This window comes from Molothrus aeneus, chromosome 5, assembly GCF_037042795.1.
Source record: "Molothrus aeneus isolate 106 chromosome 5, BPBGC_Maene_1.0, whole genome shotgun sequence".
NCBI lineage: Eukaryota > Metazoa > Chordata > Aves > Passeriformes > Icteridae > Molothrus > Molothrus aeneus.
Window position 1 is genome coordinate 70,490,246 of NC_089650.1, and position 25,652 is coordinate 70,515,897.

The 25,652-nt window shown below is 60.4% G+C and overlaps 5 protein-coding genes across 6 annotated transcripts in view; 4 read left to right on the plus strand and 1 right to left on the minus strand.

Annotated features, from left to right (window-relative positions):
• Window positions 1-6,694, plus strand: part of FLNC (filamin C) — a 29,717-nt gene extending 23,023 nt beyond the window's left edge. Inside the window, exons 39-47 of the mRNA XM_066550199.1 lie at window positions 786-1,046; window positions 2,556-2,825; window positions 3,218-3,355; window positions 3,667-3,782; window positions 4,233-4,362; window positions 4,903-5,079; window positions 5,277-5,495; window positions 5,971-6,180; window positions 6,507-6,694. Of these exons, the coding sequence (XP_066406296.1) occupies window positions 786-1,046; window positions 2,556-2,825; window positions 3,218-3,355; window positions 3,667-3,782; window positions 4,233-4,362; window positions 4,903-5,079; window positions 5,277-5,495; window positions 5,971-6,180; window positions 6,507-6,694 (1,709 nt within the window). The remainder of the gene's footprint in view (window positions 1-785; window positions 1,047-2,555; window positions 2,826-3,217; window positions 3,356-3,666; window positions 3,783-4,232; window positions 4,363-4,902; window positions 5,080-5,276; window positions 5,496-5,970; window positions 6,181-6,506) is intronic.
• A 902-nt stretch (window positions 6,695-7,596) lies between these two features.
• On the plus strand, window positions 7,597-9,307 carry ATP6V1F (ATPase H+ transporting V1 subunit F). The gene is made up of 2 exons (XM_066551121.1): window positions 7,597-7,958; window positions 8,324-9,307. Exons 1-2 carry the CDS (start codon window positions 7,801-7,803, stop codon window positions 8,523-8,525), a joined length of 360 nt encoding a protein of 119 aa, XP_066407218.1. The 5' UTR covers window positions 7,597-7,800; the 3' UTR covers window positions 8,526-9,307.
• Window positions 9,308-13,683: 4,376 nt separating this feature from the next.
• Window positions 13,684-16,460, plus strand: LOC136557368 (acrosin-like). Its single transcript, XM_066551119.1, has 4 exons — window positions 13,684-14,032; window positions 14,203-14,462; window positions 15,595-15,740; window positions 15,884-16,460. The coding sequence occupies exons 1-4, from the start codon at window positions 13,815-13,817 to the stop codon at window positions 16,274-16,276; spliced, it is 1,017 nt and encodes a 338-aa protein (XP_066407216.1). The 5' UTR covers window positions 13,684-13,814; the 3' UTR covers window positions 16,277-16,460.
• An 809-nt stretch (window positions 16,461-17,269) lies between these two features.
• LOC136557369 (rab-like protein 2A) lies at window positions 17,270-21,553 on the minus strand. The gene is made up of 8 exons (XM_066551120.1): window positions 21,393-21,553; window positions 21,258-21,287; window positions 21,096-21,175; window positions 19,789-19,868; window positions 19,007-19,118; window positions 18,310-18,407; window positions 17,971-18,054; window positions 17,270-17,712 (listed from the first exon to the last, which is right to left on the minus strand). Exons 1-8 carry the CDS (start codon window positions 21,542-21,544, stop codon window positions 17,632-17,634), a joined length of 717 nt encoding a protein of 238 aa, XP_066407217.1. The 5' UTR covers window positions 21,545-21,553; the 3' UTR covers window positions 17,270-17,631.
• Window positions 21,554-21,690: 137 nt separating this feature from the next.
• LOC136556804 (nucleoside diphosphate kinase 6-like) lies at window positions 21,691-24,220 on the plus strand. Of its 2 annotated transcripts, none has more exons than XM_066550201.1 (6): window positions 21,691-21,796; window positions 21,877-21,979; window positions 22,056-22,095; window positions 22,408-22,568; window positions 22,786-22,934; window positions 23,995-24,220. In XM_066550201.1, the coding sequence occupies exons 1-6, from the start codon at window positions 21,716-21,718 to the stop codon at window positions 24,121-24,123; spliced, it is 663 nt and encodes a 220-aa protein (XP_066406298.1). In that variant the 5' UTR covers window positions 21,691-21,715; the 3' UTR covers window positions 24,124-24,220. The 2 variants fall into 2 exon arrangements, with proteins under 2 accessions (XP_066406298.1, XP_066406299.1); XM_066550202.1 differs by having other exon boundaries at window positions 24,001-24,220.
• The last annotated feature ends 1,432 nt before the right edge of the window (window positions 24,221-25,652 follow it).

Sequence of the window (25,652 nt, forward strand, 5' to 3'; positions counted from 1 at the left end):
TCCTCCTCCTCCTCCTCCTCCTCCTCCTCCTCCTCCTCCTCCTCTTCCTCCTCCTCCTCCCCCTCCTCCTCCTCCTACTCCCTCCTCCTCTCACCCTCCCTCCTTCTCCTCCTTCTACTCCTCTTTTCTCCTCTTCCTCTTCTTTCTCCTCTTCCCATCTTTCATCCTCCATTATCCTCCTCTTCATGCTCCATCATCCTCTTCTCTTGCTCCTCTTCTTCTCTCTTCCCCATCCTAATCTTCTTCCTCCTCCTGCTTTGTGGGCCATGGGGATGGAGACACATCTCAGCCACTCCAGCTCTGATTTCTCCTTGCTTCCTCTTTCTCTCCCCTCCGTGCGTCTGTGTCCATGTCTGTGTCCCTCTGTGTGCCTGTGCCTGTGTCCTTGCATCCCACTGTGCGTGCCACCCTGCACTGATGCCTCCATCCACATGTCTGTGTGTCCATTTGCACCTATCCACGTGTCCATCTCTGGCTTCATCCACCCTTGGCTCCACCCCTCCCTACACCATTCTCTACTTCCAACCCTGTGACCCCCCATGTCTCCACCCATCATGATTCCATCATCCCTGTGTCCATCCTTGTCTGTCCCTCCATGTCTCCACTCATCCACATCTCCTCCCATCACCACATCCATCCCTCTGTCTATTTATCGCCACATCTATCCATATCCTCCTGTGTCCCCATCACCCCTCTGTGCACCCTTCCATTCCCCCTCCGTGCTCACACCCTGTGGTCCCCATGTGTCTGCACTGTCCCTCTGTGTCCCACGGGGCGTTCCCCAGGGAACTGGTTCCAGATGGTGTCGGCGCAGGAGCGGCTGACGCGCACGTTCACGCGCAGCAGCCACACGTACACACGCACGGAGCGCACCGAGATCAGCAAGACCCGTGGCGGCGAGACCACGCGCGAGGTGCACGTGGAGGAATCGACCCGCGTGGGCGGCGCCTTCCCCCGCGCGCCCCCGGAGCCCTTCGGGGCCTTCGGGGCCTTCGGGACCCGCGAGGGCATCGGCGCCTTCGCAGCCCCCGCGCGCGCACACGAGGGTGCGTCCTGCCCCGGCTCCTTCGGGGGCTGCGCCTGGGGCTGTGCAGCAAAGTGGGATGGCACGAGGGCTGCGGGTGCATGAGGGGCAAGCGCACACCTGGGCTGGGTGTGCAGGGCACTGTGCTTGCACGAGGGGCGGGTGGGCATGAGGGGAGTGTGAGTGCAGGGAAATGTGTTTGCACAAGGGCTGGATGCACTGGAGCATCAGTGTGTGTTTGCACAGAGCTGTGCTTGCACAAGGACTGGGTGTGCAGGGAAGTGGGCTCGCATGAGAGCTGGGCACACTTGCCATGGGAGTGCCCTTGCACACAGCTGTGTGTGCTCACACAAGGGCCCACCTGTGTGTGCCCAGGACACACCTGGGACAGTCTCCCTGGCACACGCCCGGGGGCTGCTGTGCTGATGCTGTGCCCTTCACATGGGATGTGTGCAGAGGAGGAGGAAACTCCGGCTCTTTGCACACGCAGGTGCACACCTGCTTACGGGGTGTGTGTGCTCAGCCCAGAGGGCTGTGGGTCCCCTCAGCACGAGTGTGCAGTCCCTCAAGGGCGTGTGCATGTGTGTGCACACGTGTGTGTGAATGTGTGTGTGTGTGCACGCTGGCAAGTGCATGTGTCCTGTGCATGAGGGGGTGCACTTGCAGGGTGGGGTGCACCTACTGGGGGGATGCACATGGGCTCTGGTGGGTGTTGTGATGTCAGGGCACACTGGTGGCAGGGTGGTGGGAGGACAGTGACAAGGGTGCCCTGGTGGTGGTGTAGCAGGGTGTTAGTGTGCCAGGGAGCCCTTGGGATGATGGTGAGAAGGTGATGGGTCATTGGGGTGCCCCAGTGCCCTGATATCAGTGTGACAGGATGTTGGGGTGACAAGATAACACAGTGCCCCAGTGATGCAGGGGTGCTGTGGTGCCAGGGTGATGTTTTATAGGGTGCCATGGTGACAGGATGACAGGGTGCCCCAGTGACAGGTGCTGGGGTGCCATAGTGACATGGTGATATGGAAATGGGGTGCAGAGGGGCTGGGGTGCAGGGGTACCCGGGTTACAGGATGATGGAGTGATGTGGTGACAAGGTGCTCTGGTGACAGGATGACAGTGTGCCATGGAGTGCTGGGGTGCCATAGTGGCGTAGTGGTGGCGTGACAACAATGGGGTGATGTTGGGGTGCCCAGGTGCCTGCAGGGTGACATGATGCGTGCCTGCAGGCAAGGCATCAGCACAGGAGCTGGGATGCCATAGGGGTAGGGTGTTGGGGTGCCAATGTGTTGGGGTGCCCACGGTGAGATGGTGCATGCCCGCAGGCGAGGCGTCAGCGCAGGAGCTGGGATGCCATAGGGGTAGGGTGTTGGGGTGTTGCTGGGGTGCCAATGGTTTTGGGTGCCCACGGTGAGATGGTGCATGCCTGCAGGCGAGGCGATGGTGCAGGAGCTGGGATGCCATAGGGGTGTTGGGGTGTTGCTGGGGTGCCGATGGTTTTGGGTGCCCACGGTGAGATGGTGCGTGCCCGCAGGCGAGGCATCGGCGCAGGAGCTGTCGGCGCAGGTGCTGAGCCCATCGGGGCAGCGGCGCGAGGCCGAGGTGGTGCCAGGGGCTGCAGGGGTGTACAGCGTGCGCTTCGTGCCCCAGGAGACAGGCGCCCACACCGTCAGTGTCAAGTTCCGAGGGCAGCACGTGCCCGGGAGCCCCTTCCAGTTCACCGTGGGGCCCCTGGGCGAGGGTGGCGCCCACAAGGTGCGCGCGGGGGGCACCGGGCTGCAGCGCGCTGTGGCTGGCACGCCAGGTACGGGGGGGCTGCCAGGTGTGATGGGGGCCTGGGGGCTCTGGGGGCAATGAGTGTGTGGTTGTGATGAGGATGTGGGGGCAGTGAGGGAGGGGTGCTCTTGGGGTGATGTGTGTGGGATCTGGGTGCTGTTGGGGGTGTGGGTGGCTATGGGGGGGTAGGTGCTATGTGTGTGTGGGGTGTTGGTGAAATTTGGGGGCTCTGGGTGCTGTGATGGGGGATTTGGGTACAGCTGGGTGTGGGGGCAATGGAGGGATGGCATAGGTGCTCTGTGTTCCATGGGTGGGATATGGGTTCTCTGGGTGCCATGGGGAGGTGGGTGCAGGTCTGTGCTGGGTGTCACCATCCTGGGGTGCCATTGAGGGCCAGGGTGACCCCGGTGATCCCCACAGCTGAGTTCAGCATCTGGACACGTGAGGCGGGCGCGGGGGGACTCTCCATTGCTGTCGAGGGGCCCAGCAAGGCCGAGATCTCCTTTGAGGACCGCAAGGACGGCTCCTGTGGCGTCTCCTACCTGGTGCAGGAGCCAGGTGAGGGGGGGCTGTACCCCAACACCCCCAACCACCCTAACTGCCCCTAACATCCCCCAGGGTGCTCAGCCTCGGGCTGGGGCCACAGGACCCTCATATGAGGAGGAACCCACATGCAAATGTATCCCCAGTTGAGGGTGTCCTCCCAGGAGGATGTCCCCAAATAAAGGTGTCTCTCTGCAGAGGTGTCCCCATGGGAGGGTGTCTCCATGAGCGGTGTCTCTGTGCATGGGTGTCCCCACATAACAGTGTTCCCAAGGGAAGGTGTCCCTGTGTGGGGGCTCCCTGTCTGACTGTCCCCTGTCCCCCAGGTGACTACGAGGTGTCCATCAAGTTCAACGAGGAGCACATCCCTGACAGCCCCTTCATTGTCCCTGTCGCCTCCCACTCCGATGATGCCCGACGCCTCACTGTCACCAGCCTGCAGGTACTGGGGACAGCCCCTGTGAAACCCTGGGGCACCCCTGGGCTCACATGCCACAGGATGCCCTCTGGGTCCCCAGGTCACTCTTGGGCTGCTCTGAGCCCCTATTGCACTCTTGGGATGGCCACTGTGTGCCACCATTGGGTCTCCTGTGGCACCCTTGGACCCTCTGGGGCCACCTTTCCCTCCCTCATGTAATTCTTGGGGCCACCTCTCTCTCCCTCATGTCACCCCTAGACCACCTTTATGTCCCTCTGTGCCAGCCTTGGGACCCTCTCTGGTGCCAGTCTCACATCCCTTGTGTCACATTGCACCCCTGTGTCACCCTTGGGCCCCGTGGTGTTCCCCCTGCCCTACTGCCCCCCCAGCGTGCCCCCTCATTCCCGGGGGTGAACCCGCCAGCATCATTCACGATGTCCCCCTGTCCCTGATGCCATTGTGGTGTCCCCACAGGAGACAGTGGCAGTGAACCAGCCAGCGTCCTTTGCGGTGCAGCTGAACGGGGCGCGCGGCGTCATTGACGCCAAGGTGCACACGCCTGCAGGGGTGGTGGAGGAGTGCTACGTGTCTGAGCTGGACAGCGGTGAGGGAACATGGGGACACCATGGGGACACCATGGGGACACTGCGGGGACATGGCTCTTGAGAGCAGTCTACAGATGTGGGGTTGTGGGCACAGGGTGCAGGACATGGGGACATGTGATGTGGGGACATGGGGTTTGAGAGCATGGGAACATGGGGAATGGGGACAGAGTGACACGGGGGCACAGGGACACAGGACATAGTGACATGATGGCATCCCCCAGACTAGTACACACTGGGGTTCTTGCATGGGGTGTGGAGATACAGGGATGTGGGGACACGGGACACAGGGGCATGGGGACATGGGTGTGGAGATACAGGGATGCGGGGACACAGGACACAGGGGCATGGGGACATGGGTGTGGAGATACAGGGATGCGGGGACACGGGACACGGGGGTACGGGGACGTGTCTGTATCCCCTGATATGCACTGGGGTTCCTGCTGTGCAAGAACAGGGGTGTAGGGACATGACGACACAGGGACATGGTGGTGTACGGACATGGGGACACAGGGACATGGTGACGTGTCTGTGTCCCCCAGACCGGTATGCCCTGGGGTTCCTGCCACGGGAGAACGGAGTGCACTCCATCGACCTGCGCTTCAATGGGCGCCACGTGCCTGGGAGCCCCTTCAACATCCGTGTGGGCGAGCAGAGCCAGGCCGGGGACCCTGGGCTCGTCACTGCCTTTGGGCCTGGCCTTGAGGGTGGCCGCACAGGTGACACTGCTGTGGGGACAGGGACGGGGCTGTGGGAGGCGGGTGGGGACAGACACGGCTGTGAAATGGTGATGGGGACAGAGCCACGATGGAGATGTGGCCGTGGCATTGCCATGACAGGAACGTGGCCGTGGGTGGTGACCACAATGGTGTCCTGGTGTCCCCCCCATGATGCCATCCCCATGTCCATCTCCCAGGAGTGCCCTCAGAGTTCCTGGTGCAGACAGCCAATGCAGGGGCAGGAGCACTGGCTGTCACCATTGATGGCCCCTCCAAAGTGGAGCTGGACTGTACTGAGGTCCCCGAGGGCCACCGCGTCACCTACACCCCGATGGCCCCTGGCAACTACCTCATCTCCATCAAGTATGGGGGCCCCCACCACATCGTGGGGAGCCCTTTCAAGGCCAAGGTCACTGGTATGAACAGGGGGGACATGGGGCTGGGAGGGGACATGGGTATTCGGAGGGACGTGGGGACAGAGGGGAACATGGAACTAGTGGGGACATGGGAACTGAGGGGGACATGGGGACACCGGGGCCACATCATGGGCAGCCCCTTCAAGGCCAAGGTCACTGGTACAGATGGGGTGGGGGCAGACATGGGGATGAGGGCATGAAAAAGGGAGACTGGGGGAGGAGGACACGGGAGTCCCCCGTGTGGGGTGACAAGGGGTCAATGATGGCCATGATGGAGAGTTGCCAGAGGGCCACCCTGCAGGACCCCCAGGGTGACATCAGTGGGGGGTCCTGGGGCTGACGTGGTGTAGGAGCCCCAGGATGACATGATGGGGGTCCCAGGGGGAGGGGGTTGTCCCCAAAAGATGTCCCCCAGCATGGTGTGATGGGGGTGTCCCCCGATGGGGGCTGACCGTGTCCTCCCGGTGCTCCCCAGGCCCACGGCTGTCAGGGGGGCACAGTCTGCACGAGACCTCGACAGTGCTGGTGGAGCCGGTGGTGAGGGCGGGCTCGCGGGGCCCCCCCGCCTTTGGGGGGGTCACCAAGGCCCCGTCAGACGCTGGGCAGGTGGTGGCCCGGGGGCCAGGGCTGGCAGCCGCCCGCCTCGGCCACAAGAACCACTTCACTGTGGACTGCAGCAAGGCCGGTGAGGGCACTGGGGGCCCTGGGGCTGGGGCGGCTGGGAGGGGTCATGGGGCTGGAAGGGCAGATGGGGGCTCAATAGGCGCTCCTTGGGAGTCCTTTGAGGGCTTGGAGGAGAGGTGGTGGGTCTGGTCTGTTCCCTGGGGTGTTCAGGGAATTCTGGGGAGTCTGCAGAAAGGATGGGGTGGGTTAAAGGCAGGCCTGGGGGCCCTTGGAGGGCATGGGGTGGGTGAGTGGGGGAGTCTGGTGGAGGGTCTGGGAGGCAGGGGGGAAGTTTGGGGCAACCCTGGGGTCTCAAGCTCAGGGTTCACCCTGCCCGTGTCCCCCCAGGCACAAACATGCTGCTGGTGGGGGTGCACGGCCCCAAGGCGCCGTGCGAGGAGGTGCACGTGAAGCACGAGGGAAACCGCGTGTACACGGTGACCTACAGCGTGCGGGAGCGCGGCGAGTACGTGCTGCTGCTGCGCTGGGGCGACCGCGACGTCCCGGGGAGCCCCTTCCGTGTCACTGCGGCCTGAGGGCCCCGGCGTGTGGGGGACACAGGCCTCGCAATAAAGCACTGGGAGAGGAACAGGCTCCGTGTGGTGACTGGGGACACGGCACGCTTGGGGCTGGGGACACGGCACACATGGTGACTGGGGACATGGCACGCTTGGGGCTGGGGATATGGCACACATGGTGACTGGGGACATAGCACACGTGGGGCTGGGAGTGGGCCAGGGCCAGGGCCATGCTGGGGAAGGATGCCAGGTCTAGGGCTGTCCGGAGCAAGACACCACAATTCTGGGGTGTGCAGAACAGAGCAGGGTTTGGGGTGGCCCTGGGGGTCCGGGGCAGGATGGTGGGGCCCGGGCAGTCCAGAGCAGGACATCCTGGTCCTGGGGGGTGGGGGGAATCCTGTGGGCTGCAGGATGAGATCATGAGGGCCCGGTACGAGGTGGTCGAGTCTGGAACAGAACACCGGAGGTGATGCCCGAGTCCTGAGGGGCTCCAAGGGGATTCCATGGAGGAACAGCGGCAGCCTGGGGCGATTCAGGGCTCCAAGGGGATCCCATGGCGGAACAGCGGCAGCCTGGGGGACCCGGGGGGGTTCGGGGGTCTGAGGGGATTCCATGGAGGAACAGCAGCAGCCTGGGGGCGTTCGGGGGTCCGAGGGGATTCCATAGAGGAACAGCGGCAGCCTGGGGGGCCCGGGGGGGTTCGGGGGTCCCGGCCAGCGCGGTCCGGGGTGCCTGCGGGGCCCGTGCCGTCCGGTAGGGGGCGCTGTGCAAGAGAGCGACCCGCGTCCTCTCAAGGACACGGCACATTGCGCATGCGCGCAGTGAGGGGCGGGGCCGGCGGTAGGGGGTGGGGCCCGGCCGCGGAGGGGCGTAGCCCAAGGTGGCGGGACCTCCCCCGGCGGTGGGCGGGGCCTGGCCGCGTTGCCAGGCAGTGGCGGGCGGGGCGCTCCGGGAGCGGCGGCGGTGGCGGAGGAACCCGGAAGCGGCGGCGGGTTCCGGTCGGTCCCGGCCGGTCCCGATCCCCACAGCCGCTCCCGGCGGCGCATCCCCACCCCGCCGGCTCCCGGCAGCCGCTCTCCCACGGTCCGTGTCCCGGCGGATTCCGTTCCCAGCGGGCCCCGGGCATGGCGGGCCGCGGGAAGCTGATCGCGGTGATGGGCGACGAGGACACGGTGACCGGGTTTCTGCTGGGCGGCATCGGGGAGCTGGACAAGCACCGGAGGCCCAACTTCCTGGTGGTGGAGAAGGAAACAAGCCTGGCGGAGATCGAGGAGACGTTCCGGTGTGTGTGGGGGGAAGGCGGCCCGGGAGGGCTCGGGCGGCCCGGGGGGGGCCGGGAGGGTCGGTAATGTTCAGGGTGCCGAGGGGGGCCGGGGCGGTCGGTAAGGTTCGGGGTGCCTGAGGGCTCCCTGCGGTGCCCGTGTGAGTCCACAGTGGGGTCTCTGAGAGGGATCCAGGCAGGCTCTGGGCTCCGGGGGTCGCAGAGTTCCGGGAGGGGAGGGAGAGGGCCGGCAGGAGTCCGGGCTCAGGCTGCCAGGAGCGCTCTGGGGATCGGGGCCCGAGGGGCCCATCAGCGTGTCCCGCCTGGCTGGGCCGTCCACGGCGGGCGCTCCGTGCCCCTCACTCTTCCCTTTTTCCCCTTGGCAGGGGTTTCCTGGCGCGGGAGGACGTGGGCATGATCCTGATCTCGCAGGCGCTGGCGGAGCAGATCCGGCCGGCGGTCGCAGCCCATGCCCGGGCGCTGCCCGCGGTGCTCGAGATCCCCTCCAAGGACCACCCCTACGACCCGGCCCGGGACTCGGTGCTGCGCCGCGCCCGGGGGCTCTTCGCACCTGATGAGCTGCGATAGAGCCCCCCAGGACCCCCAGCCCCTCCCCAGATCCCCCTCCAAGCTCCCCCAGACAGTTTCCCCAGGACCCCCGTGTGCGCAAGCCCCCACGGCACCCCCAAGCTGTCCCCTGCCCCCGTGGCCTCTTTGCACCCAGTCACTGGTGACTGGCACCCCCAGACAGTCCCCGGTACCTTCCCAGCACCCCCAAAAGGTCCTCCACCACTCCCCCAGCTTCTTCACACTCAACGACCTGTGATACCCCAAAACAGCCCCTGGCACCCTATGGGGTCACAAGCCAGGCCTGGGGGTCTCCATCCCAGGGAAGCCCACCCAGGGGCCCCCAGCCCACCTGGGGCAGTTGTGCCCCATGCCTGGGGGTCCCCAGCCCATCCCAGGGTGCTTCTGGGGGGGCTGTGGTTGCCCCATGGGTCTGAGGGTGACACGGGGAACCTGGCGTGTCTCTGAGGGTGCCTGGGGCTGCCACAGGGCCCCGAGGGTGACCCGTGACTATGTCTCAGCCATGTCCCGCAATGGGGAAGTGCCACCAGCGTATCCTGCTGAATCCTGCCAGGTCCTGCCTGTGGGCAGGGAGGGACGCCATGGGGGAGGAAAGGAACACCCCAAGGACACTGGGAGTTGTCACTGTGACCTTGTCACCATTCCCCCAGCTCCTCCCCAGCCTCCTCAGCCTCAGCAGAACCTGGGGGGAAGGTTATTTATTGTCCTCCCCCCTGTGCCTAAATGTCATTTGTGTCCCCTGTGTGTCTCCCTGACAGTGTCCCCAACATGTGCTGACACCACTCACTGTCTGCTCTGCTCTGTGGGGTGCTGTGAGGGGTGGGGACAGGGAGATGTGGCACAGGGACATGCAGTGGGGCCCAGGGACAGAGCTGTGGAGGGCTCAGGACACAGGAGCACCCTGAGACCTCCCCATAACCCCCAGCCTCGGGGGGACAGCAGGGGTGAGCCCCCCACGCCCCACAGGGCCTGACGGCATTGGTCTGAGGGCCTGGGAGCCCCGTCCAGCCAGCCTGCCCCCATGTTTCTGCTCCCACCTCCTGAGCAGCCCCTGCTGTGCCCTGCAGACAGGGGTGACACCTGGAGGGCGCTGAGGGGGAACCCACATCTCTGGGGCCCTGGGCAGTGGCCGTGCTGGGGACATGCACTGGGGAGTGGGCAGGGTGGGCACGGACACAGTTGTCACAGATGTCCCGCGCACACACACAGGTGCCACACACAGGTGTCACACACATACTACAAATACACATTTATGGCACACAGAATCCCAGAACAGTGTGAGGTGGAAGGGCCCTCTGGTGATGACTCAGCTCAACTCCTGCCCAGGCAGGGTCGCCTGGAGCAGGTGACACTTGTCCAGGTGGGTTAGGGTGTCTCTGTGGAGGGACACCCCTCACCCTCCTGGGCAGCTGTCCCAGGGCTTGGCGTTTCCATGATGGAGGGAGGTTGTGCCTCATGCTGAGCTGGGACTGTTGGAGCCCAGGGCTGACTCCTCATCCTTCGCTGGACAGGATGGGGCTGGGCCTGGCACCATCCTCATCACCTGGGGAGGTCTGAGCTTGGTGGGATCCCCCTCAGATGTTTGCATGGATTGGTGCAATCCCCTCAGGTGAGGGATTAGTGTGGACATGTGAGCAGCAGTCCAAAGCTCCCTGTGGACTTGGGAGCCCTGACAGCCCGTCAGGCACAGAGGGGGAATTGCCAGGAGCAGGGGGAGATGGAAATGGCTCCAGGCTGTGCAGGTGACCCAGAGTGTGGTGACTGGGGCAGGCAAATGGACGTGGAGCAGCAGGATGTGGCATGGTGGCCGCTCAAGCAGCAGGATTTGTAGGAGGGCACAGCCACCCTCTCGACCCTTGAGGTGTGCTCCTCTCAGGTGGGGATTATTTTGTTCACTTGTCCAACTTGATTAGACCCAGCAGTAGTTCACGCACTGACAAAAGCCATTGCTGGCAGAAGTGGGGAGAAGCAGACACAGCTCCCCAAGAAACACCAGGCTGCAGGGAGTGTCTGAGCTTACTGTTACTGCTGGAGCACAGTGAAACAGCACTGCATGTGGTGTGAACAGGTGGGGGATCTCACAGAGGAGGTGGGGAGGCTGAGGATTGTCAGGGAGTGCCAAGAGAAACAGACTGGTGGAATTGCACCTTCCATCCAGGAGAGAAATGCAGTGCATGAAAGCTCAGCAAGAGTCAGAGTAGGCCCTTACCCTCTTGCCATCAGGCAGGAGGAGACCTAAAAGGTGGGAATGGAAACCGGTCCCTGCTTAGGGAGGTAGCAGAATCCCCTCCTGACTTCCCTCGCCTTCCCAGGTGCCCTTACAGAACCGATGTGAGGTCCTGGATTTTGACGGTCAGACAGTTGAGAGTGGAGCAGAAAGTCTCCTTGGTGGGTCTCCCAGATCCATGCAGTCAGTCAGACAGATCACAACTACAGTTATTAAGGAAAAAGGAAGGGCAGTTGTAGTGTGTGATTCACTTTGAGGGGGGCTGAGGACCCTGTGTTCCAACCAGAGCCACCCCACAGGGAAGTCTGAAGCCTCCCTGAGGCCCAGGCAAGGGACATTGCTTAGAAACTCCCTGCACTAATTCAGCCCACCAGGTGCTGCCCACTGCTCATTGTCCCGATGAGAGAAGTACCAGGGTAGCAGAAAAGGACTTCAGGGCACTGGGTTGCCTGGTTGAAGGGACAAGAGCACAAGGTACAAGAGGTGGTGGTCTTGATTCCTTTGGTAGTAGGGATGAATGCCAAAATGAACAGGAAAATCCATGGGACAAAAGTAGCTTAAAGACTGGTGCCATTGGTGGAATTTTGGGTTTTTTGAACATGAGGTAGTTTGTATAGCACCAGGCTGGAGATAGATGCGTTCACCTCTAGAAGAGGCAAAAGGATTCCAACCTTTGGATTGGCAGGGCTGATTGAGAGGGCTTTAAACTAGATTTGAAGGGAGACGGGTATGACAGCACACTCACTAGAAATGAAGCTGGGGGCAGGAGGCCAGTGCTGGGGAGAGATTGATAGCACAGCTAAAGTGCATCTACACCAATGCAGCAGCGTGGGCACCACAGGAGGAGCTGGAGGCCGTGGTGCAGCAGCAAAGCTCTGATGTAGTTGCTGTCATGGAACTGAGATGACTCCATGGAATGCTGCAATGGATGGCTCCAAGCTCTTTAGAAGGGACAGGTGAGGCAGGAGAGGTGGTGTGATGACTCTGTACCTTAGGGAGGGTTTTGGCTGTCTGGAGCTTAGTAATGAAAAGGTTGAGTGGTCATCGTGAAAATGAAGGGGAAGGCTGGCAAGGCAGATATCCTGGTGGGGGGGGGTCTGTTCTAGACCTCCCAACCAGGATGAAGAGGCCGATGAATTATTCTGTAAAGTGCTGGCTGATGTTTAGTGGTTGCCAGCCCTTGTTTTTGTGGAGGTCTTTAACCTACTGGATGTCTGCTGGAAGCAACACAGTGGAGAGGAGACAGTCTGAGAGGCTCCTGGAATGAAGAGAACTTCTGGCTCAGTAGCTGAGCAGCCCACCAAGGGTGGGGCCCTGCTGCACCTGGTGTTTGCAGACTGAGAGGGGCTGCTGGAAGATGGTGGAGCCATCTTGGGCACAGTGACCCTGAAATGAAGGAGTTTCAGTCCTTGGTGAAGTAACAAAGTGTGTCAACAAAACCTCTACACTGTCAGAGGGTGAATTTCAGCCAGTTTGGGACACTGATTGGGACAGTCCTTTGGGAAGCAGCGCTTAAAAACAAAGGGTCCCAGGAAGGCTGGGCATACATCAAGAATGAAACCTTTAAGGTGCAGGAGCAGCCTGTCCCTATGTGCCTAAAAATGAGCTGGTGGGGAAGAAGTGATTGTCCCCCTGAACTTGGCATTGGTGAGGCCACACCTCAAGTCCTGTGTCCAGTTCTGAGCCCCTCAGTTCAAGGAGGACATTGAGGGGCTGGAGTGTGTCCAGAGAAGCAACATAGCTGGGGAGGGCCTAGAGGGTGAATCCTCTGAGGAGCAGCTGAGGGAGCTGGAGAGGCTCAGCCTGGAGAAAAGGAGGCTCAGGGGAAACCTTCTCACTCTCCAGAACTCCCAGACAGGAAAACAGAGCCAGGGGAGACTCAGCCTCCCAGGGAACAAAGGACAGGACAAGAGGGAGCGGCCTCAAGTTATGCCAGAAGAGGTTCAGGGTGGACTTCAAGAAAAATTTCTTCCTGGAGAGGTGGTCAGGCATTGGAAGGGGCTGCCCCATGGAGTCCCAGTCCCTGGAGGTGTCCAAGAAATTATGGAGGGAAAAAATGTAAACTTTCATTTCTTGAGGGATTTAATCAAAGTCAGGTGCCTTTCTGAAATGGATGCAAATAAAAATTTGCAAAAGGTGAATGTAGGCGAAGTAGCAGAGCACTGCTCTTTTACAGTAAGGATCACCACGTTTAAAATATTCATTCAGGGTGGGAAGAAGGGTTGACAGGCTGAGAGAGTTATGGCTGGTCAGCCTGGAGAACAGAAGGTTCCAGGGAGACTTTGGTGCCTCTTCCAGTACTTAAAAGGGGCTTAGAAAAAGGCTGGAGGGGTGGAGGGGTACTTTGGACAAGAGCGTGTAGTGATAGGACACAAGAGAAATGGCCTTAAGCTGAAGGTGGATAGATTTAGATTAGGTGTTAGGAGGGAATTTCTGACTGTGAGTGCGGGCAGGCCCTGGCACAGAGCAGCTGTGGCTGCCCCTGGATCCCTGGCCGTGCCCAAGGCCGGGCTGGACAGGCCTTGGAGCACCCTGGAATAGTGGAAGGTGTCCCTGCCCATGGCAGGGGTGGCACTGGGTGGTCATAAAGTCCATTCCACCCAGATCATTCCACATCTCTATGACTCTGTGCTGCCCCTCCCTGCCATGCCCAGCACTCAGAACCAGCCCCTCTGTGACAGCGGCCCTGGCCCGGGCACTGTGAGCACCACGAAGGCTGTGGGTGCTGTGGCAGTGGCCGCACTGGAGGTGACACCTCTGCTCTGGCTCTGCCACCTGCGCTGGCGCCGATGGCTTTGCTGGGGCTGCTCATCCTGCTGGCCCTGGCCGGGCCTGTGTGGGGCACCTGGGACACCTGCAGGTCAGTGGTTCCAGGCTCTGGGAGGGAGATGGAGGAACACTTGGGGACTTCCCTGGCAGAACTGTGGTGAAAGATGCCCCTCGGGGTTGTCTGGCCCTGCTGCTGCTCAGCACCAGGTGGGACTTTCAGCCTGAGCAGCAGCAGCCACCGAGCAGGGCAGTGATGGCTTTGTGCTTCCAGAGGGACCTGCGGGCTCCGGCCCATGGCCTCTGACCACAGCTCTGCTGTTCTTGACTACAACTCCGTGGTTTCTGCTGCTGGCACGTCCCATGTGGGTGGCACCAGTGTCCAGCCAGGGGCCTGGCCTGGCATTGTCAGCATCCAGGCCACCTGGGAGAATGGCACGTGGCACATGTGCACGGGTGTCCTCCTCAGCTCCCAGTGGGTGCTCACGGTCGCACACTGCTTCGCCAGGGCCGGGTAAGAGACAGCAGGGACAGAGATGTCCCCAGAGCACGGGCAGGCGCCCAGCTCACAGCACCACGGGCCACTTCCCTGCCCACCTGGGGAAGCAGAAGGCCGGGAAATGCTGGGCCTGCTGCAGCCCGTGGCTCTGCTCCCTGTCACCCCTCTGTCCATCTGCTCCCCAGGGGCATCTCCATGTGGGATGTGGTGATTGGGGCCACAGATCTGAGACAGCCAGGTCCCGAGGCTGTGGTGAGACGCATCCAGAGGCTCCTGGTGCACCAGCACTACGTGGCTGCCACGGCCAGGAACGACATCGCCCTGGTGGAGCTGGACCAGCCCGTGGAGTGCAGTGACTACATCCAGCTGGGCTGTGTGCCTGATGCCTCGCTTAGGGTCTCGGAGCTGAAATCCTGCTACATCGCCGGCTGGAACTTTGCCAGAGGTGAGTTCCCAACAGGATGTGAGCTCCGAGGGCGAGCTGGACACCCAGGGGACAAGGGCTGGGCACCCAGGGGACAGGGGCTGGGCACAGACAAGGACAGGGGCTGGGCACACACAGGGACAGGGGCTGGGCACACACAGGGACAGGGGCTGGGCACAGACAGGGACAGGGGCTGGGCACACACAGGGACAGGGGCTGGGCACACACAGGGACACGGGCTGGGTACAGACAGGGACAGGGGCTGGGTACAGACAGGGACAGGGGCTGGGCACACACAGGGACACGGGCTGGGCACAGACAGGGACAGGGGCTGGGCACACACAGGGACAGGGGCTGGGCACAGACAGGGACAGGGGCTGGGCACACACAGGGACAGGGGCTGGGAATACACAGGGACACGGGCTGGGTACAGACAGGGACAGGGGCTGGGCACAGACAGGGACAGGGGCTGGGCACACACAGGGACACGGGCTGGGCACACACAGGGACACGGGCTGGGCACAGACAGGGACAGGAGCTGGGCACAGACAGGGACAGGGGCTGGGCACAGACAGGGACAGGGGCTGGGCACACACAGGGACAGGAGCTGGGCACACACAGGGACACGGGCTGGGCACACACAGGGACAGGAGCTGGGCACAGACAGGGACAGGGGCTGGGCACAGACAGGGACAGGGGCTGGGCACACACAGGGACACGGGCTGGGCACAGACAGGGACAGGGGCTGGGCACACACAGGGACACGGGCTGGGCACAGACAGGGACACGGGCTGGGCACAGACAGGGTCTGGCCGCACGGCGCCGGCGGGGCCGGGCTCGGAGCAGCCCGGGCTGGGGGAAGGAGTCCCCGCCAAGACGGGGCGCGGAACGGGATGAGCTGTAAGGTCCCTGCTCACCCAAACAATTCCTGCTGGCCCTGGGAAACCTCGGGGGAGATGGGTCTGGCCCCTTCCCCAGGCCAACAGCAGGGACACAGCTGGACAATGTCGCTCCGTGGGGAAGGGGCAGGGACACAGCTGGACAATGTCACCCGTGGGGAAGGGGCAGAGCCAGGCCCGGGAAGGGGGTTCACCCTAGGCAGGGGAGGGGATGGGTTCGAGCTGCTGGGGCTCATTCCCCTCTGTGCCCACAGCTCAGGGAACAGGCATGGTGCTGCAGGAGTCCAAGGTCCACCTCATGGACACGGAGCTCTGCAACAGCAGCCCATGGTATGCAGGGGCCGTTCATGCTGACAACCTGTGTGCTGGGTACCCACAGGGCGGCATCGACACCTGCCAGGTAGGAGCGTGTGATGAGTCCCTCAGCCCCCGGCAGCGCAGGGACCCCCTCATCCCCCACATCCAGCCCAGCCTGTCCCCTGTCTGCCCCTCCCCTCCCCACAGCAGCCCCCCACAGTCCCTGAACCTTCTCTCCTGGCACAGGGGGACAGCGGCGGTCCCCTCATCTGCAAGGACAATGAAGCTGATTACTACTGGCTGGTGGGATTGAACAGCTGGGGAAGAGGCTGTGACAGAGCCAGGCACCCTGGGATCTACACCTCCACTCAGCACTTCTACAACTGGATCCTGCTCCAGACGGGCCTGAGCCCAGCAGAAAGAGCTGGTCCAGCACCAGAGCCAGTTGTCACCTCAGCCCCCGAGGAGGAGGCTGAGGAACCAGAGCCACCAGAGCCACCAGAGGAACAGATCAACTTGACCCCTGAGTACAGCCAGAAACCAGCAGTGACATCCTCGGGCATGTCACTGCCCATGGCATTCCCACACCAGATCCTGGTGCAATTCTGGAATCTGGTGCAGGAGTTCCTGCTGTTTTAGAAGGATAAAAAAGCCTGAGCAGCAGCAGCAGGATGAGCAGGATCCAGGGCTACAGTGGATCACGGCAGCTCCAAGGCAGCCTTGGGGCCAGAGGCTTCTCTGTCCTGCCCACGCTGCTGCGCTGCAGCCACAGCGATGCTGATGTGACTGAGGTGTTGAAGTAAAGTTTCTGTGTTCACCATTACCCGTGTTTTCAGCCCCGCTCAGTGCACTTGCAGGCTCGCAGAGTCCCTGCTCTGTCTGTCCATCTGGTGTGCTGTTCACATTCATTCTTCAGTCTGGAGAGGGCTCCAGGGAAACCTCAGTGCCCCTTGTAAAGCAGGTTATAATAGGAGGGAGAGCAGCTTTTTGCATGGGCAGGCCATGATAGGACAAGGAGGAATGGATTAAATCTAGAGGAGGGGAGATTGGGATGAGGTGCTGGGAAGGAGTTTTTACTCAGGGGGTGATGAGGCCCTGGCACAGGGTGCCTGGAGAAGATGTGGCTGCCCCTGGATCCTGGAAGTGTCTAAGGCCAGGTTGGACAGGGCTTGGAGCAACCTGAAATAGCGGAAGGTATCCCTGTTCATGGCAGGGGATGGCATGAGGTGACCTTTAAGGTCCCTTTCTAACCAAACCATTCCATGTTTCCATGACTGTTTTAAGAGTGTGTGTGTGTATCCAGCTCTCTGGAATGCAGCATCTTGTGCAGACACTCACACACAGACAAGAGCCATGGCCACATCCAACAAGCTGGGACAGAACCAGCCTCTGGGTGTGAGTCCACCTGTGTCAGCTGTACGGATGGGAAGGAGAAGCCTCCTGTGCTCAGCAGCCCCTGGGATCTGGCTGTTCTGGGCCAGAGCGGGGACAGCAGCCCAGGGATGGCAGCAGATGTCATGGGTGGACTGGGGCAGCACTGGCTCAGCTGGAAGCAGGCTGGGCTGGCCTGTGGCCTTAAACAACCTGGGACCTGCCTCCTTACAGCAGCAGTGTGGGAAGGATGCCATCTCATAGCTTTGTAAAAATATCCTTTAGTGTTTGCTTTCTGCAGCAGGTACCACTCGAATGCCTGGGCAGGATCCCTCCTGCAGGTCCAGGATGGTTCACTTCTCTTAGGCAGCTCTGTCCTGAGGGAGCAGTAGGAACGAGCCACCATCCATGTGGAATCATGTGGATCCTCCCATCCCTCTCCTGAGCGAAATGTGCAGCAGCAAGGGCCGAGCCAATGAAGGTCCCGCCCAGGTAGGCTCCCACAAGAAGGGAAGAGGCCCATCTGCCCACCACCACTGCTCTAGGGCATGAGAAGCATCACTGTCCTCCACACAGGCCCCAGAAGTCCAGAGCCAAGGGGAAAACAGGCTCAGGGTCCAGGCCTAGTTAGATGAGGGCTCCTCTTCAGTGCAGCTCTTCCCTTTATCTGGCGACTCCTTGCTTGCGTTCTGCAGGTCAAAGCTCTGGAAAGAAGCAGGACAAGGAACTGCTGAGAAAAGACACAGACTGCAACAACTGTATCTCCTGTGGCTCTTTTAGACTCTGCCTAGGGCAGGGAGAACTCTTGTGATGGTTCCCACTTCCTCCCTCCCAGCCCAGACTGAGCAGCACACAAAGCCCAGCAGAAGGCAAAGCTTCCCGTGCTGCACAGTTTCCCTCCTTTGCCACAGGGGAAAAAGAGCAGAACTGCTCAGACTGAGCAGGGACAGAGCCTTCCCTACCTCCAGCTCCCGCAGGACCTCGTCCATGAAGTCTCCCGAGTGCTGTTTGTAAGCCACGGCCAGTCTGATGGCGTCGTTGAAGAGCTGGTGGGAAGGACAAGGCCCGTCACTCAGGATGGGGCACATGGGCACTGGGTTTCTGTAGCACAGAGGGTTTTTCTTCCCCCTGGGTTCCCACATCCCATGGGAAAAAAACCCTCTGCAGCTCTCCATAGCCACTCACATGGAGCTGAAATGATGGACCATTTCCTGCTCTCTGTGCCCACAGCAGCCCCCATGTCCCTGGGCTGCCAAGGGGCCTTGTGGACACCAAGCCCAGCAGTCAAACGCCCATCTCACCTTCACCACGTTGGTGCCATCAGCAGCAGACACAAAGTAAAAGGGCAAACTGAACTTCCGGGCAAAATTGAAGCTTTTCTGGGTCACCTTCATATCGGCTGAGGCAGACAAAGAAGACATGGTCAGTCAGATATGGCAGGAGGTGCAGAAGGTGGTGTCTTCTGTGCGACACAACAGATGAGCCACAGCCCTGTGACAGCAATCACCAGGGGCTGGCTGGCATTCCCCATGGGAGGAACCTTCCAGCCTCCTGCAGAGCCAGGTGAACAGTTCTGTCAGCAGCTACATTGAGACACTTCAGCACAGAGGATCTGTGCAGGCTGAAGGAGCACCAAGGCCATCCCTGACTGATCCAGGGAAGCCGCAGAACAGCTTTTGCTTCCTTTTGCTGCCATTTTTGACCAGGTGCTACTCCAATCACTTTTGGGTTCTTGACGGATAGAATAGGCAGTGTGGCAAGGACAGAACTGGAAGAAAAACGCTTGAATAAAACTGAAATGGATGAAATTTGCACTTTTAATTGCTGGTGATACAAGACAAGCACCTGTAAGACAGCAGCTGAGGTCAGCACAGGACCCAGCCCTGGGGGACTGAGGAAATCCTCTGGACCCAACAGACAAGGGACATTGGTTCTCAGTAAGGACAGGAGTGAATCCCAGCACGACCCTGGATAGCTGGGAGCAGAAGGCACACTCACCATCAATCTTGTTGGCCACTACAATGCACGGAATCTCTGGGCGGAATTCCCTCAGCTCCTTGTACCAGCTGTTCAGGTTCTTGTAGGTGACCTTCCGCTGCACATCAAACACCTTCCAAGAGAGAACCACCTATCCCGGGGCCAGCCCAGCACTGACTGACCCAGGACAGCTCTGACCAACACAAGGACACAATCCAGAATGTTCCCAGGAAGACAAGATGAAGGGAACTGGACATTATTAGAAAGGGTGAGAGAGAAAGGGACAGTATTGCCAAGCCCAGCAAGCAGGAAACAGCCCCTTGATGTCCTTTACACTGCCCTGTGTCCTGTGCAAGTCCCTGCCACTCACACAGGGAGCTGGCACTGGGAACAGTTTGTGCCAAACGGGATCAGATGTGGCCTCCTCTGTTCTGACAACTAAACCACCAATGAAAATCACTGGTGGAACAGTGGAAAGTGAGAGTGACAGGACAAACCAGGAGATCTGAGCAGGAGAGGAGCCAAAAAAACTGGCAACAGGGGCAAACATGAGGACATTGAGAAGACAGCAGAGCCAGGGGATAGAGGAAAAGGGTTACCAGGAGAGACAGACCAGAGCTAACCAGGTCCATCTACAGGGGGTTTATCTGGTGAGAGAAGAAAGAACAATCTAGGAAAGTTTTTTAAACCACTCGAAGAGACAAGGAACACATGGCAGTGTAACCATAAAAGTAACACAAAGGCCAAGTGTCCTTGAGACCATTGTGCACCAGCTCCCACAGGTGCAGCTGAGACCCCCTCACCATGATGCAGGCGTGGGCCTGGTGGTAGTAGGAGGCGTGCATGCTCCGGAACCGTTCCTGGCCCGCCGTGTCCCAGAAGTCTGTAACACAAAAAAGGCTCAGAATGACACAACTCACCGAGCTCTGTTCTTCTCACAACTTACACCCAGGAGGCAAAGCATAGCCCACCTGCTCAGAGACACAAACTGAGCTTCACCTCACCAGTCTGAAACACCTCAGGGTTAAGAAGTTGTGCCAAACTGGGACCTTTCCTCACTGGGCTCAGCTGTGGGCTGTGCTGGCACTGGCCAACAACAAAGGAGAAGCCACCAGTGACACGAGTTGTGTGGGACAGCAGGACCAAGACAGGCAGAAGTGCACAGAGCAGCAGCCGTGTCTGGCACTCTGTCGCTAGGGATGACAATGGGAAACTACCTAAAACTCCAGGAGATGCTGGGCACTGCTGATTTCTGACCCAGAAATGGTCAGCCAGGGCCCTGCCATGGGAAATGCCTCAGCTCCTCTCACAGACATCTGACTCTGCTCTCCCAGGGGCAGGAATCATTCTGAAGTGCTGAAGGTAAGTCAGCCAGAGGCAAACAGGTCCCAGTCCATGAAGTTCTGTGTACACCAGCTACCATGGGGCAGACCTGGACACAGCCGTGCCTTTAGCTGTTGGTGCAGCTCAGGTGGAGATCCCCCACCTCTCACTGGGTTTGTAGGTTCACATCTGGCTCTGGTTTGCTGTATAAATTGGCACAGCTTCAGTTAAGAACCTCAGTGTAGTCACACCTCTTGTCAGCTGGACCCAAGCATGGTGCTGTACCCAAAGCCAAATGAGCCAGTTTCCTTAGGGATTCCTTTGCACTGATACTGTGACTGGACTCTGTGTCAGACCTACTGGACAGTGACTTTCTTAAACTGCCCAAATACAGACAGGTCCCCACCAAACCACATTTGCATTCACTGTCTGTGTCACAACGAAGATGTTGAGCAGTGTCAGCCTCAGCCCCAACGAGCCGTGACCAGTGACTCCATGCGGAGTCCATCCAGACCATTCTTTATCCTCCGACTGTCCACCCAACCCCTGTCTCTCCAGCTCAGAGTCCAGGACATCGTGGGGACAGTGTCCTACACTCTGCCAAGCCCAGGGGGATGATGGCAGTCACTGTGCCCCATCCACCAATGCTGCAGCCCGTCCCAGAAGGACACTAGATTTATCACGATGCTGTTGGCTATCAAAACACGATACCGAGACCCAGACCGAGGGGATCTGCCCTTCCCAGCTGTTCCCTCTGCCACGGCACCCCATGTCTGGCCCCACTCACCCACGCGGACCTCCTGCCCGCCCACGCGGGCGCGGTGCTGGTACAGCGTCAGGGCGAAGGTGGAGAGCTGCTGCGGCTGGCTGCGGCGCGTTAAGGACCCACCGAGCGGGGCAGAGCCGCTCCCCCGCCGTGCCCGCCCCGCTCCCCGGCCGCCAAGGATACAAGCCATCGAGCAGGAACCGCTCCAGCAGCCTGCCGAGAGAGCGAGCACGTGTCCCGGAGAGCCGCGGCACCGCGCTGCGGCCCGGCTCCGCGGGACCCCTGCCCCGACCCGCGGGACGCCCGTGCCCCACGCACTTGGACTTGCCCACGGCGCTGTCGCCCAGGCAGATGATCTTCACTGTCTCCTCGGCGCCGGCCGCGGCCTCATCCCGGGCCCCGTCCCGGGCCCCGTCCGGGGCCTCCTCCCGCGCCGCGGCCCGGCCCTGCTCCTCCGCCGCCGTCGCCATGGCAGCGCCTGCGCGTCCCCGCTGCCGCGCGACGCGCCCCGGCCCCGCCCCATCCCGGTTCGGCCCCATCCCGGCCCCGCCCCCCGATCCCGGCCCCGCCCCATCCCGGTTCGGCCCCATCCCGGTCCCGCCCCCCGATCCCGGCCCCGCCCCATCCCGTCCGGCCCGGCCATGGCGGCCCCCGCGCGGCGGCTGCAGCTAACGCTGGCGCTGCTCAAGCCGGACGCCGTGGCCCATCCGCTCGTGTGCGAGGTGAGAGCCGGGCCGGGCCGGGCACAGCACAGCACGGCAGGCCTCGCCACGACCCCGCCCAGCGCCGCCTCTTCCCGCAGGCCGTGCACGCCGCTATCCTCCGTCACCGGTTCCTCATCGTCCGCGCCAAGGAGGTGCGGTGCGGCGCGGAGCAGAGCCGCCGCTTCTACCGGGAGCACGCAGGTACGAGAGGGGCTCGGGGGGCCGGAGCGGGGTGCTGCCCCGGGCCGGTGCCGACTCGGTCCGTGTCTGTCCGCAGGGCGTTTCTTCTACCAGCGGCTGGTGGAGTTCATGGCCAGGTACGTGCCGTGACCCGTGTGCGGAGCTGGGCGGCTCTCGGCATCGCAGCCTGCTGTGACAGCAGCGATACCTGGCGGGTGGCACCCCCGGAGGTGCTGGAGGTCATCGTGTGCAGCAGGCTAGCAGTGCCAACGCCGGGGCCTCGGTGCCACGCTGGGACCGTGCCCGTCCCCACGGCGTGGCAGGGCAAGCCAGGGCCCAGCGTGGCAGCCCATGGCAGCTGTACTGTGCAGGTTTGTAAGGACGAATAACCTGTTTGTAATGAGCTTTTCATAATCTTTTCTCCTGCTGTTCCTGGGCCCTTGCTGCAGTGGCCCCATGTGGGCTTACATCCTGGCCCATGAGAACGCTGTCCCTCTCTGGAGATCCCTGATGGGACCCACTAAAGTGTTCCGAGCCCGACACAGCGACCCAGACTCCATCCGAGGTGCCTACGGCCTTACGGACACCAGGAACACGACCCATGGCTCAGGTAGGCCTAGCATTCCTGGATGGTTCTTGGGGAGGCAGGAACAGTGGTGCTTTGTCTGCCTTTGCTTTAGTTCTGGGGCTCCAAGTGAGCGATTTGCTCCCTTCTGCAGACCCCAGGCACACCTGGCCAGGTGCAGCCTAGCCAGGCACCTTTGGAGTGCAGCACGTGTTTGTGGTGGCAGACTGGCATCTCACTGCCTTTCCCTCTCTTTTGACAGACTCCCCTGCCTCAGCCAGCAGAGAAATTGCCTTTTTCTTCCCCGAGTTCGACGAGCAGCGCTGGTACGAGCAGGAGGAGCCGCGGCTGCGGTGCGGGCAGCTGTTCCACAGCGCCCAGGAGCGCAGGCTCGGGGCTCAGCCCGCACAGGTGACCCCAGTGACTGGGCAGGGGGTGCTATGCTGGCCTGGCAGCCCTCTGGGCACTCTCCTGGGGCAGCAGACACAGAGCTGTGCTGCATGCCGGGGAGTGTGGGAGGGGGAAAGCAGCCTTGTGCTGCCTGGGATCAGATTAATGGTGTAACAGGCAGGTGCTGGGGGCTGTAGGAAGAGTTCCCCCAGCAGTGCTCATGCTGACAGTCTGGCCGTGCAGCTCACTGGCTCCCTGAGTGTTTTTGGGTGTGAACAGGACAGGTGAGTTGGTCAAGGGCCAGGTGAAGGATGGGTTGCTTGTTCCAGATGGGATTGGCCTGGGTTTGCTGATGGGAAGCCTCAGATTCTCCCAGCTGGCTGTTCCCACAGTGCCTTAGGGAGAAAAGAAGGAAGAAGAACATAAAGAAAGACATCAGCAGGGCAAGATGAACTGTCCTGTCCTTGCTCACCTGCAACTGGGCTGGGAAATGAACAGCTTTGTCAATAGCTCTGCATGTGAGAGCACTTGGAGCCCTCCGTGTCCACAGCCTGACTGGGTGTTGGGGCAGTTCTGTGTCCTGGGAAATGGGATGAACACGGCCATGGAGTTACCCAGATACGTGGTGGAACAATGACAGGCTGGTGCAGGAGGGCTTAGTTAGGAGGTACAGAGCCAGGTCCTGGCAGCTGATTTGCATTTCTCTCTGTGATGCTGTGTGAGATGTGTTCCTCAGTGGGGTTTCAGTCCATTTATGCTGTCTCCCTATGGGCTCCTTGCAGTGCTGCCATTTTAGTTACAGTGCCCTGTTGGAATTTCCTTTGGGCAGTCCCAAATGCTCGGGCTGGGGAAGGTGTTCTGTGCTGGGCTTGGGGCAGGAAAGCTGAGCTGAGATTCAGCAGAGCCCTGACACATCACAGAGCCAGGGCAGGGACTCTCCAGGTGCTTCCAGAACCCCTGAGCTGTTGGGTAGTGACTGACTGACTCTGTGGTGGAAAGCACGGCCCAGACTCGCCCAACTCACGTGTCTGTGTTGCCTCTTCCTCCTGTCTGGGATCAAATGGTCATTGTTCTGTTCCAGGTACAGATCCAGGGATCTGCAGGACACCACTGCTGTCCCTGTCCCAGCAGTGTCCAGAGTGGATCTGCTCAGGATCCTGTGTGTCTTCACACAGGTCTGAGAGCTGTTGTCCCCAGTGCTGATACTTGATTGATATTTTGTCATGTTTTTTAATTGATTCCTGGAGGTTTTGCTCAGATCTGTGTGTTTTTCTTTTAACTATTAAACTTTACTATTTTTCACCTTTCTTCTTTTATGTTGTGCTTTCCTTTTGGGATATTCCTTGGTAATATCATTAACTGATAATTCCTGGCTCACACTTGCCACTTTTGAAGTTTTGGTCTTTTTTCCTACTCGCTTGCAATGGTTACACTTGGGAAAAGGGCCCTTTTGAACATTGCCAGTGCAGAGAACTCTGCCAGCAGGATTGTCACAGTGACACCACCTTACAGCCACCGTGATTCAGGTACCTGCTGGTGGCATCTTGGCATTGCCCTGGCTCTGAGGCTGTACCTGAGCCCGGGTGCTCAGACTGGGCAGCCCATTGCCCCAGACAGAGGATTTATTATGTGAATCTAAAGCTGTCCAGCAGACTTTATCAGAGACCTGAGGCTGAAGCACTTGGTGTTTGATGCAGGAGACAGTGTCAAAACTGATTTTTTCTCTCCAAGGAAGTTTACAAAATGTCACGTGTAACTCTGCTTGGAGAGGGCTCTTATCAAAGTGGGCTTGTTTTGGGTTTTTTTTTCCCCATTTTCTTTTTCTTTTCCTTGTAAATACCCAGTAAGTGATTTTTTGCTTTTCCAGTGGTGCTTGCCCCATCATTGGCAGTTTCCTGGGCTGAGCTGGATGGGCCTGGAGCAGTGTGGTGTAGTGTGTGACATCCCTGCTCGTGGCAGGGGCACGGAGCTGGATGAGCTCTATGGTCCCTCCCAGCCCAAACCATTCCGTGCTGATGGGTGTGTGTTACGGCAGTAAATCAGTCTCCCAGCTGGTCTCAAACCAAGACAATGTGGCACCTCCGTACAGGTTCGAAGGGCGGTTTGAGATCCCTGTTTTTTCCTGGAAGCTGCAGGTGCCTGGCCCAGCCGTGGGATCTGCGCACAGGGCTGGTCACAGCCGTGTGTCTGCAGCAGCTCCTGCCCAGGGGCTGCTGCAAAGCACTGCCTGGGGCACAAGGTCCAGCCCCGGCACCTGCAGGGACACCTCAGGTGTGGAGCTGGGACAGGGCATCTCACAGGGACCTATGAGTTTGGGCCTAAACTTGATCTGCTCTTGGAAGAATTGAGCAAGTTTGTGTCAGCGCTGGAGGGGACAACATGGTTTGGCCTGGGAAGAAGGGAAGGAAAGGCTTCAGAGGGAGATCAGTGCTGATGCCAGCCCAGGCCTGGCCTCAGTCCCTGCCACCACGGGCAGAACCCTCTCAGCTTGAGGAATTTCATTTGATTTATTGCTGTAACACAAACTTTTTAGTAACTGATTCAGGTACCAAGGAAAACCCAAGATAATGACTAAAGAAACACGTGGGGAAACACCTTGCCTCTACTTTGCTAGGTTCAGCTTCAGTCCAGCATCTTTTGTCCCCTCTTTTCCTGCAGGTTCTGCCTCCTCTCTCCCAGTCCCTGGGGGAGGTGACACAGCACAGAGGGCTGGGGCTGGGCTGGGCTTTGCTTTTCTAC

What these genes read in the sequence shown, in the direction of transcription:
- ATP6V1F (XM_066551121.1), top strand. Translation starts at nt 7,801, where the DNA reads ATGGCGGGCCGCGGGAAGCTGATCGCGGTGATGGGCGACGAGGACACG. An exon ending in GAGATCGAGGAGACGTTCCG is followed by an intron (nt 7,959 to 8,323) that starts GTGTGTGTGGGG and finishes TCCCCTTGGCAG; the next exon opens with GGGTTTCCTGGCGCGGGAGG.
- LOC136557368 (XM_066551119.1), top strand. Translation starts at nt 13,815, where the DNA reads ATGGCCTCTGACCACAGCTCTGCTGTTCTTGACTACAACTCCGTGGTT. An exon ending in CACTGCTTCGCCAGGGCCGG is followed by an intron (nt 14,033 to 14,202) that starts GTAAGAGACAGC and finishes TCTGCTCCCCAG; the next exon opens with GGGCATCTCCATGTGGGATG. An exon ending in CGGCTGGAACTTTGCCAGAG is followed by an intron (nt 14,463 to 15,594) that starts GTGAGTTCCCAA and finishes CTGTGCCCACAG; the next exon opens with CTCAGGGAACAGGCATGGTG.
- LOC136557369 (XM_066551120.1), bottom strand. Translation starts at nt 21,544, where the DNA reads ATGGCGACGGCGGCGGAGGAGCAGGGCCGGGCCGCGGCGCGGGAGGAG. An exon ending in AGGCCCACGCCTGCATCATG is followed by an intron (nt 19,119 to 19,788) that starts GTGAGGGGGTCT and finishes CTCTCTTGGAAG; the next exon opens with GTGTTTGATGTGCAGCGGAA. An exon ending in AGGTCCTGCGGGAGCTGGAG is followed by an intron (nt 17,713 to 17,970) that starts GTAGGGAAGGCT and finishes GCTTCTTTCCAG; the next exon opens with AGCTTTGACCTGCAGAACGC.
- LOC136556804 (XM_066550201.1), top strand. Translation starts at nt 21,716, where the DNA reads ATGGCGGCCCCCGCGCGGCGGCTGCAGCTAACGCTGGCGCTGCTCAAG. An exon ending in CTTCTACCGGGAGCACGCAG is followed by an intron (nt 21,980 to 22,055) that starts GTACGAGAGGGG and finishes GTCTGTCCGCAG; the next exon opens with GGCGTTTCTTCTACCAGCGG. An exon ending in TCGGGGCTCAGCCCGCACAG is followed by an intron (nt 22,935 to 23,994) that starts GTGACCCCAGTG and finishes GTTCTGTTCCAG; the next exon opens with GTACAGATCCAGGGATCTGC.